This window comes from Geotrypetes seraphini, chromosome 2, assembly GCF_902459505.1.
Source record: "Geotrypetes seraphini chromosome 2, aGeoSer1.1, whole genome shotgun sequence".
Lineage (NCBI taxonomy): Eukaryota > Metazoa > Chordata > Amphibia > Gymnophiona > Dermophiidae > Geotrypetes > Geotrypetes seraphini.
In genome coordinates, this window is record NC_047085.1 from 529,419,167 (window position 1) to 529,434,556 (window position 15,390).

Consider the following 15,390-nt stretch of genomic DNA (forward strand, 5'->3'; position numbering starts at 1 on the left):
TGCTAGAGACTCCTCCATGAGGAATTTAGCCTCCCTGACTGCTGTTTAGGGTGGAAAAGCATGCAGTCTAGCAAGATGAACCAATCAGGGGTGAAATGGAAGAAATAAATGTAAATCTAGGGTCAACTTTTCAGTTACCAACATTATCAAAATTGGAAAAACTATTAGGTAAAATGCATGTCACTTTTTGCGAATTGGATCTTGTTCCATCAAAATGGTTCTCGAGTTCCAGGCATGGATTACCAGCTTTAGCTTTGATAATGATACAAAATAGTTTAAAGAGTGGAGAACCTGTTGGAAAAAGGCAAGTATTAAACCGATTTTGAAGAATAAAGATCTAGATATATTGGATCTAGCTAGTTATAGACCAGTTTCTAATCTTTGCTTTTTAGCAAAATTGACAGAGCGGATAGTTCTAGAACCATTGGTATCTTATATAGAATCAAGAAATGTGCTTAATCCAAGACAGGCGGGATTTCGGACAATGCATGGCAGGCTTCCTTAGTGAGGTTCACTCAATCTTAGACTTGGGAATTTTGCTATGGTAGTATCATTATATCTGAGGTCAGCGTTTGATCTAGTTGATCATGGCCTTTTGTTAAATTTTCTACATGAGTGGCCTAACAGTTGGGCTTGGTTTTCAGCATTTCTTCGAGGGCCTACTTTTAGAGTAGCCACTGATGGATCTACATCTCAAGATAGATCATTAGATTGAGGGGTACCTCAGGATTCAGCCCTTTCACCAGTTCTATTTAATATATTTTTGAGCCCCTTGGCAAGATGTATTCAGGATGATATTTTATTTATCTACTAGTATTTTAGCCCGTTACATTAACGGGTGCTAGAATATATGTCTGTCTTTATTTCTGTCTCTCTCTCCCTCCTGCTGTCTTTCTTTCTGTCTGTCTCTCTCCCTGGCCTCCTTTGTCTGTCTGTCTTTCTGTGTCTCTCCCTGCCCCTGTGTCTTTCTTCTTTTCTTTCTGTCTCCCTTCCTCCCGCTGTCTTTCTTTCTATCTATCTGTCTCTCTCCCTGCCTCCTATGCAACAGCATTTCTCTCCCCTCACTTCCCTGTGCAGCAGCCACAGAAGCAGCATTCCCTCCATTTCCCTCCCCCCACACCACTTCCCTGTGCAGCAGCACCGTTTCCCCTACCCCCCCTTTCCCTTCCCATGTTCTGGCCGGCTCCCTTAGTCCCTTACTGCCCCCCCTTCCCTTCCTGCGGTCCCGACAAACCTGCCGATTCCAGCAGCGTCCACAGCACTCTACACACACTGCTTTGGGGCCTTCTACTGCCCTGATTTACTCTGGCACGTCTCTGATGACATCATCAGAGACGCGACAGAGCAAATCAGGGCAGTAGAAGGACCCGAAGCAGCGTGTATAGAGTGCTGGGGACGCTGCTGGAATCGAGACCACGGGAAGGGAGGGGGGGAGCGGTCAGACGTCGGGAAGGGATGGGAGGGTCAGACCATGAAGAAATTACTTATGGAGTGAGTGGGGAGCTGGCAAAGCGGCTGCAGTCTTCAGCGCATCTCTTCCCGGGCCGCTATTTAGTTCAGCTGCCAGGGCTGTTTGGATCCACGATTCACTTTGGGTTCTGCTGCCGTGAGTATTTTAAGTGCGCATACACACTCTTGCCAGCCACGGACATACGGATCAGGGAACACGCGGTAAGAGTGCGCATGCGCGCTTAGCATTTTATTATATTAGATAGACTATCTCCTATAACATTAGATCTAGGTCCTCTTTTAGATGGTTTAAAAAGAATAGAAGAATGGTTGAGTGAACATAAATTGGTTCTAAATATGTCAAAAACAGTAGCATGTTGTATCTCAGGAGATAAGCCAACACCGCAATTAAATTTCTCCTTACATAATCATAGTATAAAGTTAGTAAATAGTTAGTAAATAGTTTTAAATATTTAGGGATCATAATCAACTGTCGCTTGAATTTTGAGGAACAAGTTTCGTCCGTAGTTGCCAAAGGTTTTGGGGCATTGAGACAACTTAGAGCAATTCGAGACTTTTTGGATGAGAAATCATTGCATACGTTAATTCATGCCTTTGTACTATCTAAGTTAGATTATGGCAATTTAGTATATGCAGGCATAGGGACAGGACAACTGAAGCGCCTACAAACAGTACAAAATGCTGCGATTCGGCTACTTGGCCATGCATATATTTGTGATCATGCGACACCTTTGTATCTGAAATTCCATTGGTTGCCAATGGAATTTAGGATCAAATTTAAGATCTTGATGTTGGCACATAGAGCATTATTTGAACTACAACCACTATATCTTTCTAACTTGCACCGAGGCGTCTATTATGCTCTTTGAATGATAGAGTAGCCGTTCCCCATATTTCGAAGAAATGAATTTGGGACTGCAGTCTGTACTTACTCATTGAATCATTTTTAATAAAACTTTTAGTCTGTATTAATCAATTAAAAAATGATATTTTGTTTGTTATTATACATTATGTATTTAAGAAAAAAAAATTATCTTTTCAAAATTGTTTTGTATTACATATTGTAAACCGCTTGGATCCTTTTTTTGGCTATAGATGCGGTATATAAAGTTTTTCATAAACAAACATTAACTAGGTAAGGAGTGGACAATCAATTTACCTGGTTAAACTGACCCTTAACTTCATAATATGTCTAAGTGGAATCTTCTGAACATTGCGATATTAAAATGAATGCTACAGCTCACACCCTTCCTTCCTAGAAAGCCAGGGAAAAGATTAACACCACATGCTGTTACATAATCAGATTGATAAGACTGAGAGGCATTTCAAACTCTTTCTATGCATGTTACAGTTTATTGTATAGAAACACTAACAAGTTAGGGAGATCCCATTCCTTTTTCAAAGTGCAACAGACCTTCAAATGAAGGTAGCTTTTCAGCACGTGGCACCAGATATCGATGCAATACAGGTGAATTTCTCCATGACATGCAGTATTGAAATTACAAGGGTCTCATTCACTAAGGCCTTTTCCCAGTCTAAAGGGCCAAGAGCTCAAGAAATGAGGACCTAAGTGCTATTTAATCAGTGAAAGAAGAGCCTGCTCATAAAAAGATCCCAAGTAGTCTAAGTTACATTCTGCAATGACTCCCTAAATCATTTAAATATTAAACATTTTTACATGTGCTCAAAGTACAATTCTGACCTCACATGACATTCTTGTGAACTTTTCCCATATTTAAGTTAGACAATAAATCTGTAAACAAGTCTTCTTGAAAGCTGTGGGCCATAGATTGGAGGAAACCTAAGTCAAGGGAAAGGTCTAAAGACCACAGATTCTTCTTTTTAACCAGACATATGATGTGGCAATCAAGATCTCAGATCATCCAACCATCACCACAACCAAAAGGCGTGGTCATTACTTAGAAGGACAAAAGTGTCTTGTGAATGATGTCTATACATTCCTGAAGTTCATCCTCTGAGATGGTGAGGGGAGGAGCCAATCTTATGATGTGACCATGGGTGGGCTTAGCCAGAAGTCCATTATCACAAAGCCGCAGACAGACCTTCCAGGCATCACAGTCTACAATAAAGACAAACAAAAATGCATAAGATCTCTCCTGGTCAACGCACAGCCGCCTCTCACTGTCCATCACATACTGCTGTTAGACTTTTGCTCCCTGTCTGCATGGCTCAGAATTCAGTGCAACAAAGTGCACAATGTCACGCTTTGAAGCATCACTTCTCTTCCAACTACTGCCCTAGTCTGTACCACTGCAAAACTCCTGCCAACCACTTCACAATGTTGCACAAAGATGTCAAGCTGGTGCCCGCCTCAATTCCTCTCATCAGAAAGGATTTCATTTTAACATCACTCGGGGCCGGGGGAGGTAGAAATGAGAAGACAAGTTCATTTAGGGCAGTGGTCCCAAATATACAGCCCTCAAAACAGTTGGTTGAAATGCTCTTCAAATCCTGAAAATGCATTCATTTTCTTGCTCACTTTTTTTTTTTTTAAATTCTTTATTCATTTTTAAACTTTCATCAAGTGTACAGAATTCATAATAAACACTATTAATTAGAGCACTTGAACATCTTATCATTGTATCTTATAAATATAAATGCAACCCTCCCCCCACCCTTCCTCTAAGCCCATTATTCATTATAAGATCATAAACCCTCCCATTAAACCCTTCCCCTCTTTCAACACTAAAGTGGTGTAATAGAAAAATGGCATTTAATCATGACAAAAAGATGTTAATGGCTCCCATATTTTTATAAAACTTTTATACTTTCCATTCTGTACCGCCAGTGATCTTTCCATTCTACATAAGTGACACAATGAATTCCACCAGAAATTAAAATTAAGTCTACTGTGATCTTTCCAGTTATTAGTAATATGTTGGATGGCAACTTCTGTCATGATCAATAAAAGTTTATTGTTACTCGATGATATCTGACTCTTTTTTCTCATGGACATTCCAAATATCACAGTATCATAAGATAACGCTACATGATTTTCCAATAAACAATTTATTTGATCCCAGATTGAATTCCAAAAGGCTAAGATATAGGGACAGTAATACAAAAGATGATCCAAAGTCCCTACATCAAGATTACAATGCCAGCATCTATTAGACAAGGAACTATTTAATTTTTGTAATCTAACTGGGGGTCCAAAAAAAGCTCTATGTAACAGAAAATCCCAAGTTTGCCTCATAGACGCTGACATTGTACATCTTATTCTCCAAGACCAAATTTGTGGCCATTGAGATGCTGAAATCTGATGCTTAATCTCAATGCTCCAAATATCCCTAAGACCATTTATAGGCTTTTTTTAAACTAAATCACTAATAGTTTTATACCACTGCGCGGCCTGGTGACCCAGAAAGTCCGCCTGAAAACATAAAAATTCCATACTGTACTGAGTATTAAGAGTTTTCCATTCAGGGAACCCTGCCTGAATGGCCTGCTTCAATTGCAACCAACGAAAACATTGTGATTTATGAAGCCCAAATTTATGTTGCAATTGTGTAAAATCAAGCAGTTTACCATTAGAAATAACATCATTTAAAGTTCAAATTCCTGCAATTATCCAATGCTTCCAGACGACCTTGAATCCGCCAATTTCCTTGCTCACTTGATATAGTAACTGCAAGCAAATCTCTTATTCGGGTGCTGACAATCCAAAAATAAAAGGAGTTTTTAAAATATATCCTTGAAGTTAAGTTTATTTAGGGCTCCTTTTATCAAGCTGCGCTAGCATGGCTAACCCCCGAACTGGCCAAAAACTACCACTTGCTCAAGAGGACGTGGTAGCGGCTAGCGCAGCCAGTGGTTTAATGCGTGCTATTACGTGGCTTGATAAAAGGAGCCCTTAGTCTTGATATACCGCCTTAATTACCAAAGCGGTTTATATTGTACAAAATTTAAAATATAAGCAAAAACGGGGAAATTAAAATAAAAACTACAAGATACTACTGACAAGACATGGTAAACAAGGGAAATGGGTGGGATACATTACAGAAAATTAAAAGAAAGGGAGAAGGGGAATGAGAGTCTCATATGCATTTAATCCTAGGTATAAATCTCGTAGGCATCTTTAAAGAGAGAGGTTTACACTACAACAGACACTTCCAATTTACGTGGGCTCAGACTTCATGTTTAAGTTTCTTTTTATTGATTTTTTTTCATTTAACAACAAGTGTCATAAATTTTCATACAATTATCTTAATAATACACTTGATATTTCTATAATGTATTTTATACATAACATTTCTTATCTTATATTTCTTATGATTTTATATATCATATAACTGTAATTATTTTTCTTATAAAGTTATACAACATATATATTGTAATGATTTTATCAATTATTTTTTAAATTATTAACCTTTTTCCCTTCCCTTTATTACATTGTTTTCATGTAAGAATACCATCTATTAATAATATTTTATTTATAATTTATAATAAAGAGTATAAACCCCCCTCCCATATCCCCTCCCTCCCTTTCTTCTTTAACTATTTTCTTATTATGGGAAAATGAAATTCAATTATTACAATATTTTGTTAATGGTCCCCAAATCTTTTTGAATTTATCCATATATCCTTTTTGTGTTGCAAATGTATGTTCCATTTTATATATATGGCAAACTGAGTTCCACCAAAAATTATAGTTCAATCTGTCACAATTTTTCCAATTGTGTGTAATTTGTTGTACTGCTATTCCAGTCATTATAAATAAAAGTTTGTTGTTATTTGATGAAATTTGACTTTGAGATCTCATTGCAGTACCAAATAGAATTGTATCGTATGTCAAGGCTACAGGATTTTCTAACATCCTATTGATTTGGGGCCAAATTGATTTCCAAAATGTTAATATGAATGGACAATAGAATAAAAGATGATCTAATGTCCCTGCTTCAAGATGACAATGCCAGCATCTATTAGACTTAGAGCTATCAATTCTATGTAAACGTGTAGGGGTCCATAAAGCTCTATGTAAAATAAAAAACCAAGTTTGTCTCATAGATGCTGACAGTGTACATCTTATCCTCCAAGACCAAAGTCGTGGCCATTGAGATGCATTAATCTGATGCTTAATCTCAATGCTCCAAATATCTCTAAGACCATTTTTTTTCTTTTTATATACAAATTCAGATATTAATTTATACCACCTTGCGGCCTGGTGACCCATGGAATCTATCTGAAAACATAAGAATTCTATATTATGATAATTATTAAGATTTTTCCATTCAGGGAACCCTACCTGAATGGCCTGATTCAATTGCATCCATCTGAAATATTGTGATTTATTCAAACCAAATTTATTTTGCAATTGTGAAAATTCAAGCAGTTTACCTTTATTTATTACATCTTCTAAAATCCGAATTCCAGCAATCATCCAATGTTTCCAGATAATTTTAAAACCGCCAACTTTGATCTTTGGATTGAGCCATATTGTTTGAGTCGTTGATTTAGTTATTGGAATAGGAGTTAGATTACTTATATATCTTATAGTTTTCCAAGTATCAACCAATATTTTGTGATCCTTATATAACTTTGGCATTTGAATACTGATAACATGACTTAGACGTAAAGGAAACATTAATCTCCATTCTAACCAGAACCAATCTGGTATATGTTCAATGGGTTCTGGGAGGATCCAATACATACCCTGACGCATAATATAGGCTTGATGGTACCTATAAAAATTTGGAAAATTTACCCCTCCCTCCGCAATTGGTCTTTGTAATGATACTAGAGCAATTCTGGGGTTTTTTTCAAGCCAAATAAATTTTGTTAACATCTTATCCAGTTTTTTATAAAATGACCCCTGAAAAAAAATTGGTATCATACCCATTTGGTAACAAACTACTGGTAATATCATCATTTTTACAGTTTGTATTCTCCCCCACCAGGATATGCACAGAGGATTCCATTGCTCACACATTTCTGACACTTTTTGTAATATATTTTTTTCATTAATTTTCATTGTCTCATCTACAGTTTTTGTAATCCAAATTCCTAAGTATTTTATTCCTTCTTCTTTCCAAATAAAAGAAAATGAATCAAATAGACTTTTTGTACAATGTACATTGAGTGGAAGTACTTCTGATTTATTCCAGTTTATTTTATATCCTGAAAATTTTCCAAATTTTTCAATCAATTCAAGCAAATTTGGAATGGTTGTTTCCGGATTTCTCAAATAAAGTAAAATATCATCAGCATATGCTGATAATTTATATTCTCTATCTGAATGTGGAATACCCTGTATCTCCCTTGTTTGTTCTATAGCTAATAACAAGGGTTCTAAAACGATATCAAAAAGCAGTGGAGATAGTGGGCATCCTTGTCTAACTCCCCTTTGCAAAATAAATTTTTCTGAAATATTATTATTGATGTATAATCTAGCAACAGGGGAGTTATACAATGCTTTTATTATTTGTATAAAACCGGATCCTATACCAAACCATTCCATTGCCTGAAACATGAAGGTCCATTCCACTCTATCAAAAGCTTTTTCAGCGTCTAATGAAATAGAGAATGTTGGGTCATTAATGGATTTTGTCAAATATAACATGTGATGTGCCAATCTAGTATTATGAGATGAATGTCTTTGAGCAACAAAACCTGTCTGATGCATATCAATAATGAAAGGGAGAGCTTTAGCCAATCTTAATGCTAATGCCTTGGTCAAAATTTTTCCATCTACATTTATTAAAGAAATAGGTCTATAATTTGAAACCAAAGTGGGATCTTTATTTGGCTTAGGTAAAACTATAGTTATTGATTCAGCCATAGTACCTGTGATATAACCTTTATTTAGTTGTGTCTGATATAATTTTAATAAATAGGGCATTGTAATGTTTTGAAATGATTTATAAAACTCTACTGTATAGCCATCTCCACCTGGAGCGGATCCAACCCTAAGGGACTTCAATGCTGTATCTAATTCTTTTAAGGATATTGGTTCTTCTAAACTTCGTTTTATATGTTCAGGAATTTTCGGTCCTTTTATTAACTTTAGAAATTCTAAACCATCTTTTTCCTTTTCTGAATAAGGCTCGGAAGAATACAATTTTTTATAGAATTTCAAAAATTGTTTCATTATGTGATCATTGTGAGATAACATTTCTCTATTCTCATTTTGAATTGCAATTATTTTTGTGGTTTTTTTTTTTGCTTTGAGATAATTTGCTAGTATTCTTCCCGCTTTATTTGAATTTCCATAATACAGAGCTTGTTGTACAAATAAATCTTTTCTAATGATTTTTGAAGAAATTTCATTATATTTACCTTTAGTTTTTAACAATTCTTGTAACATAGTAACATAGTAGATGACGGCAGATAAAGACCCGAATGGTCCATCCAGTCTGCCCAACCTGATTCAATTTAAAAATTTTTTTTATTTTTTTTTTTTTTCTTCTTAGCTATTTCTGGGCGAGAATCCAAAGCTTTACCCGGTACTGTGCTTGGGTTCCAACTGCCGAAATCTCTGTTAAGACTTACTCCAGCCCATCTACACCCTCCCAGCCATTGAAGCCCTCCCCTGCCCATCCTCCTCCAAACGGCCATACACAGACACAGACCGTACAAGTCTGCCCAGTAACTGGCCTAGTTCAATCTTTAATATTATTTTCTGATTCTAAATCTTCTGTGTTCATCCCACGCTTCTTTGAACTCAGTCACAGTTTTACTCTCCACCACCTCTCCCGGGAGCGCATTCCAGGCATCCACCACCCTCTCCGTAAAGTAGAATTTCCTAACATTGCCCCTGAATCTACCACCCCTCAACCTCAAATTATGTCCTCTGGTTTTACCATTTTCCTTTCTCCCATTTTTCAATTAATTTTGATTCTAGAGACTTTATTAGTTTTTCTAATTCTGTAAATTGTTTTTTTTCTTTTTTTATTTGCATTGCTGAATAAGAAATAATTTGTCCTCTAATGTATGCTTTAAAAGCATCCCATAAAGTCTCTATGGAAATTTCTTCTATATCATTAATTTGAAAATATTCTTCCATTTTTTCCATAAGATTTGTACAAAAGTCAGTATCTGCAAGCAGTGTATTATTTAATTTCCATATAGGTTTATTTCTATTTTGATCTATTATTTTAATTTCAATCCACACTCCACCATGATCTGATAATATAATTGGATCAATGATAGCCTGTGTGACTTGATGTACTAATTGATTAGAAACAAAAATATAATCTATTCTAGAAAAAGAGTTATGGACTTGTGAACAAAACGAAAATTCTCGACCATCAAAATGAAGTATGCGCCAAATATCTTTTAAATCACAAGATTGTACCAAATTATCAAGTCCTAATGATTTTATAAATCTTCTCGGATTTTTATCCATCAATGGATCCATCACAGCATTGAAATCTCCTGCTACTATTAAATTTGAAGTAGCCAGTGGAATAATTAATTGTTGTAGAGTTTTAAAAAATTCATTTTGATTCGAATTAGGGGCATATATATTAAAGAGCGTCATGGTGGTATTTCCCATGTCCATTTCTACATATATCCATCTTCCAAGAGGATCAGCTGCCTTAAATTTAAATGAAGCAGTACATTTTTTATTTATTAATATAGCAACACCAGCTTTTTTTCCTATTGCTGCAGAAAAGAAACATTGTTTGACCCAATTACCTTTTAGCTTTATGGATTCATTATTTGACAAATGGGTCTCTTGTATGCAGCATATATCAGCGTTTTGTCTTTTTAAAAATAATAATGCCTTTTTTCTTTTAATCGGGTGATTGAGACCATTAACATTTAAAGAGATTATCTTAAGATCCATTATATATTATTGTAATTTGTAATATAACAATCCTATCTTCAGTGTTTTTAATAAACTTTATTTTCCCATATATAAGATAGTTTGAAGAATTTCCTATTTTGCCCGTACCCTTAAAATTTAATACCCTCCCTTTCCCTCCCTTCCCACCCCATATATATATGATCACTTGGAAACGCAAAATAGATCAGGTCTGACATTACTCCATTACAAGCTAAAATATTATAATTTTATAATTATTACTCCATATTAATAACATATCTTATCATTTCATTTACTGAATTAGTTTATAATTTTATATCTTTGTTTTCTTTTATATTTACTTTTAAAATTCTATATATTCTTTTATTTCTTTAGTATATAAGGAATTGCCTATATTTGACAACCTCCCTTTACTTTTATCTATCTTATCTAATGAGTATATTTGATTTCCAATTTTTTTTTTTTTTAATATATATTTCTCTATTTTTTTTTTTCCCATAAAGAAATATTATCTTAATTTTACTATGTTATATCTACAAAGCAATATTTTCACCTAGAGACAACATTACAATCTCTCATATATGAATGTCTTTTTTTGAAGGTCTAAATATGGTTGTATATTACTATATTATTTAAATTATAGCAACCTTTTGGGCTGAATTTCTTGGGGTTGTCACACATTGCATTTCTATCATAGAAGAGATCACAACATTTATATTTATCAAAGTAACCTCCATCAGATTCTAAATAGGTTTTTTTTTTTACAATTGTATATATTATAGGTGGAGGTGGACTTTATCAATATCTTGTTGTAATATCTTGAAAATAAATAGGCTCAGACTTCAATTCGCTATTTGGGGGTTCAGATCCCCCGAGACCTTACGACCCTGTACTCCAGCAATAGCACCCCATTGCTTCAAGACACCTCACAACATCTACAGAATTGGTCCACTTTTCCCTTATCGGTGACGGGCCGGGTAGCCCTTTTTAATATGATGCTCTTTCCAAAATGGTTATATCGCTTTCAGGTTTTACCTCTGCTGCTGTCCCATGCCCATAACATTCGTTTAACGAAAGAGCTACAGCGCTTTCTATGGGGTGGTAAGCAACCACGCATGCCCTTGCTATGGATGTGTCTGCCCAGGGATAGGGGGGGCTATGGTTTATTAAATGTACGTTGGTATGCTATGGCTTGTCAGATGAGACATATTAATGATTGGTTTAGAGGAACATCTGATTTTTCTGCTACACCACTGGAGTTATCTTTGCTGGCTCCGTTCCATGTGAGCTATTTTCTACATGTGGCGGATCCGAGGATGCGTCCTTTGGTGTCTCATTACCCCATTTTTACGCCGGCCAGAAGGACATGGAGATGGGTCTGTAAAACAGCCAAATTGTCTTCTAGGGTGTCTTTATATTTGCCTATACTGGGCAATGGAGCTTTCCAGCCGGGCATGCAAAATGCCACCTTTCTTAGGTGGCAAGCACAAGGTCTACAATATCTTTTTCACCTGTTTTCGGAGGAGGGGAGCCTGGTCACATTTGCCGAGCTGCAACAAACTTTTGACCTACAGGCTAATGATCTCTTCGCCTATTACCAGATCCGTCACTATGTTCAGTCCCTCCCAGTGGCTGCCCTTACTGAAGTCTGCAGGGAGGCGCTTTCGGAACCTTCAGCCTTTCAGCCCAACAGAGGATTCCTCTACGATTTCATATTGTGGGGATCCGGGATTGCCAACCAAGTACGAATCTGGATATATTAGCGACAGCGTGGGCTGAGGACTTGCATTGCCAGTTGACTGCTCAACAGTTACAACGGGTCCTGAAGAACATTCAGAAGGTGTTACCCAATATTACTCACTGGGAAATGCAATTGAAAATTATTCTTAGACTTTACATTCCACCGGAACATGCAGCCCGGATGGGGATTACTGCGTCGCATTCTTGCCCGAAATGCAATCAGGCTCACGCATCTTTGAGTCACATGTTTTGGGCCTGCCCCGCAATCCAACAGTTTGAGACATCTTGGCCTATATACCACATCTCTTTGGGGAAGGCGATGGCTTCCGCAACCGAGGGCGTTATTTGGATTTTATAATATAGCCTCGCCCAAACCCAGGGGAATGTCAGCATTTATCTCCAGAGCCCTTTTGATGGGAAAAAAAGCCATCCTCACCAACTGGCTCTCCCGTGATCCCCCGTCATATGCACAATGGAGATCCCTAATGATAGTGCACGCAACACTGGAGAGACGCATGGTGGGAGACTTGACTCTTGGCCCGGGTCGCAAATTTTGTCAGGTGTGGGAGCACTTCTGGCAGGACCTCACACCGCGTGCTCGCAGTAGACTTTTGAATCTTTAAGATTTTATTCCCACTCTCAGCTGTTGGACTGGCCATGGATTCTTGGGGAGGGGAGTGGCGGGGGGGGGGGGTTGGGAGGGGAACTGATTATATTGTTGAAAATGTTATTTCCTGAATGGTATTACTGTTTGTATTTGCTTCTTACTGCTGGAATAATAAAAATCATTTAAACATAAAGAGAGAGGTTTTGAAGTTATTGGAGTTAGTTTCCTGTCTCAGGAAACTCCCAAATAGATCATAAAATAAATGTCGAACCATAGGGATTGTTAGAAGATGTTGTGAGGAATGAAGTGAACGCAAAGTTCCCTCTCCACCACCATATCCAACTTTTCTCCTTCTCATCCTTCTATTCTCCATGTATCTCTATCTCTCTCCTCTCTCTATGCCCAATTTTCCTCTTCTTCCTTTCCCCATGTCTCTCCCCTCTCACTCCACACAGAGAGCCCCTGTGACAAGTAACCTTTCTTAAAACCCGCTACACTAAGTGCTCTTACCACAACCTCTGGCAATGCATTCCAGAATCTAACTATTCTCTGAGTGAAGAAAAAATTTCCTCCTATTGGTTTTAAAAGTATTTCCCTGTAACTAGGTCACAATTTTAAAGTTAAAATGACTCAAAACTTCTCTTTCCGACCGAGCTCTTAAACAAAAGATAAGTTTTGAGTCACTTTCAGTGACGGTTTTGAGTCATTTTAACCTTTTTTTCAAATTCTTTATTAATTTTTCATCTTACATCAAGTACACAATATTACATCATTTGAAACTTTTACACATTACTTTAAAATTGTGACCTAGCCTTTAATTTCACTATTTATTCATCTATTTATTTATAACACAATATAGAGCCACAGTGGTCCCCACGGGAGGTTTTTATGCCGATGAGATTCCCCGCCTGAACACCTTAGCCACTGTTGTGGCGGTGGGAAGGCTTTGTCTGGAGGCTTTTCCTCCCTATGGGGGCTCTTTCAGCTCATATTGTAGTGTGTTTTTGCCTTCCACTATATCGTTGTGAAAGTGTTTGTTGTTGACACATTTGAGATTTTTCACATATTCTGAGTTTGGATACCTTCCCTCTCTAAATCCCATTGTCCATCATCTCTTTCCCTCTCCTCTGTTTTTAGACCCATTATTTCTTCCCGCCTCCCAGTCCAGTATATGCACATCTCTTTGAACCCCCCTTCCCTCCCTCTGTGTACTTCTACACCAGGGCCCCCCTCCACCGAAGGCCTGCCCCCTCGAAGGCCTGCATGTTCCCCCAGCTTCCCCCCTGGCCTCTCGCTCTTACCTTAAGATAATACAGCAGCCTGCAGAGAAGATCCTTGCAGGTTGCCATCGTCCTCAGCGGCACGTTTCCTCTGCCTCGGTCCCACCCCTCCTCTGATGTCAGGGGCAGGATCATGGCAGAGGGCACGTGCTGCTGAGGACGACAGCAGCCTTCAAGGATCGCTACAGCACTAGCGATCCTCTCTGCAGGCTGCCGTATTATCTTAAGGTAAGAGCGGGAGGCCAGGGGGGAAGCTGGGGGAACATGCAGGCCTTCAGGGGAAGCTGGGGGAACATGCAGCACTTCCTGACTGACCCTCCCCTGTCGCCCCTAAAACAGGAGCAGCAGTGGATAGCCAGCAAGAGGCAGTGCTGCCGCTCCTGCTTTAGGAAGGCACAGGGAGGAAGGTTGGTCACCGAATCGGGAGGCTGATTTTTTTTTTAAAAAGGAATCTATTTGAATTGGAAATCAGGCAGCACTACCATACAAAGGGCCCCCAATTCAAATCAGGTTGCATCTCACTTCCCAGAGTGGCTGGGGGTGGTGCAGAAGGGTGAGAAGGGGTGGGGGGAGTTGAGGTCAGGGCTACAATTACAAAGCTTCAATAAGGAGCGCTGGTCTATGGTCCACCCAGACCAGATGGCTACTGCAATGACCAGAAAAGGGAAAGGAGTGGGGAGTTGCCAAATATTACATATGAAGGCTCGATAGTGCCAGATCTCAACCTTGTACCTGATTCAGCGAAGAGCAAAGAAGAAAAACAGCTCAAATTTTTTTTAAAATGGTGGTTGAAGGAATCACGTGATGCTGTGAGCTGGTCGGCTGCGAGATCGATCGGCTCCGGCTCCCTGCCCCTCATCCGGCTTAAAAATCGCACCTCCACACGAGCGGTTTTACCCCCTTTTGCCTGCAACGGACCATTAAACATATGGACAGATATCTAACTTCTCCGGGGGCACGAATGGCAACAAAATCGGCGAAAAAGGACCGCGAAAAAATGCGGCCCGGGGAGGACAAAATGGCGGCCGCGTTCACCCCCGAGATGCTCACAGAGCTGCAAAATGTTATTTTACAGGCACTGGGGCCGAGGATGGAGCTAATTTCCACACAGTTGACAAAGCTGGAGTCCTTACTGGAAGACAATTCCACAAGGGTGACTGAATTGGAAACGAGGGTTTCAGCGGTGGAAGATGGGGCCACGGCAATGGAATCCACTGTGGCTTCCCTCACTATGCAGCTACGCTCCTGTCAAGATAAACTTGAGGATTTGGAGAACCGTTCTCGCCGTGGGAGCCTGCGCTTCATTGGACTACCTGAAACCATATCTGACACAGTGCTATTATCAGTGGTGGAGTCCTGGTTGGCCAGTGAGCTCCCCATGCCATCTTCCCTGGGCCCCGCTCGCTTTGAAAGGGTACATAGGGTGGGTCCTAAAGTGGGACCGGAACAAAGACCCAGAGTTGTCATTGGAAAATTACACAATTATCATCATAAAGTGGAGCTGC

General features: G+C 38.6%; 1 protein-coding gene across 1 annotated transcript in view; it reads right to left on the minus strand.

The window, feature by feature from the left end:
• Positions 1-2,793: 2,793 nt before the first annotated feature.
• Positions 2,794-15,390, minus strand: part of LOC117354789 (ornithine aminotransferase, mitochondrial-like) — a 73,639-nt gene continuing 61,042 nt past the window's right edge. The window contains exon 9 of the mRNA XM_033932763.1: positions 2,794-3,550. Within this exon, the coding sequence (XP_033788654.1) occupies positions 3,390-3,550 (161 nt within the window). The 3' untranslated portion in view covers positions 2,794-3,389. The remainder of the gene's footprint in view (positions 3,551-15,390) is intronic.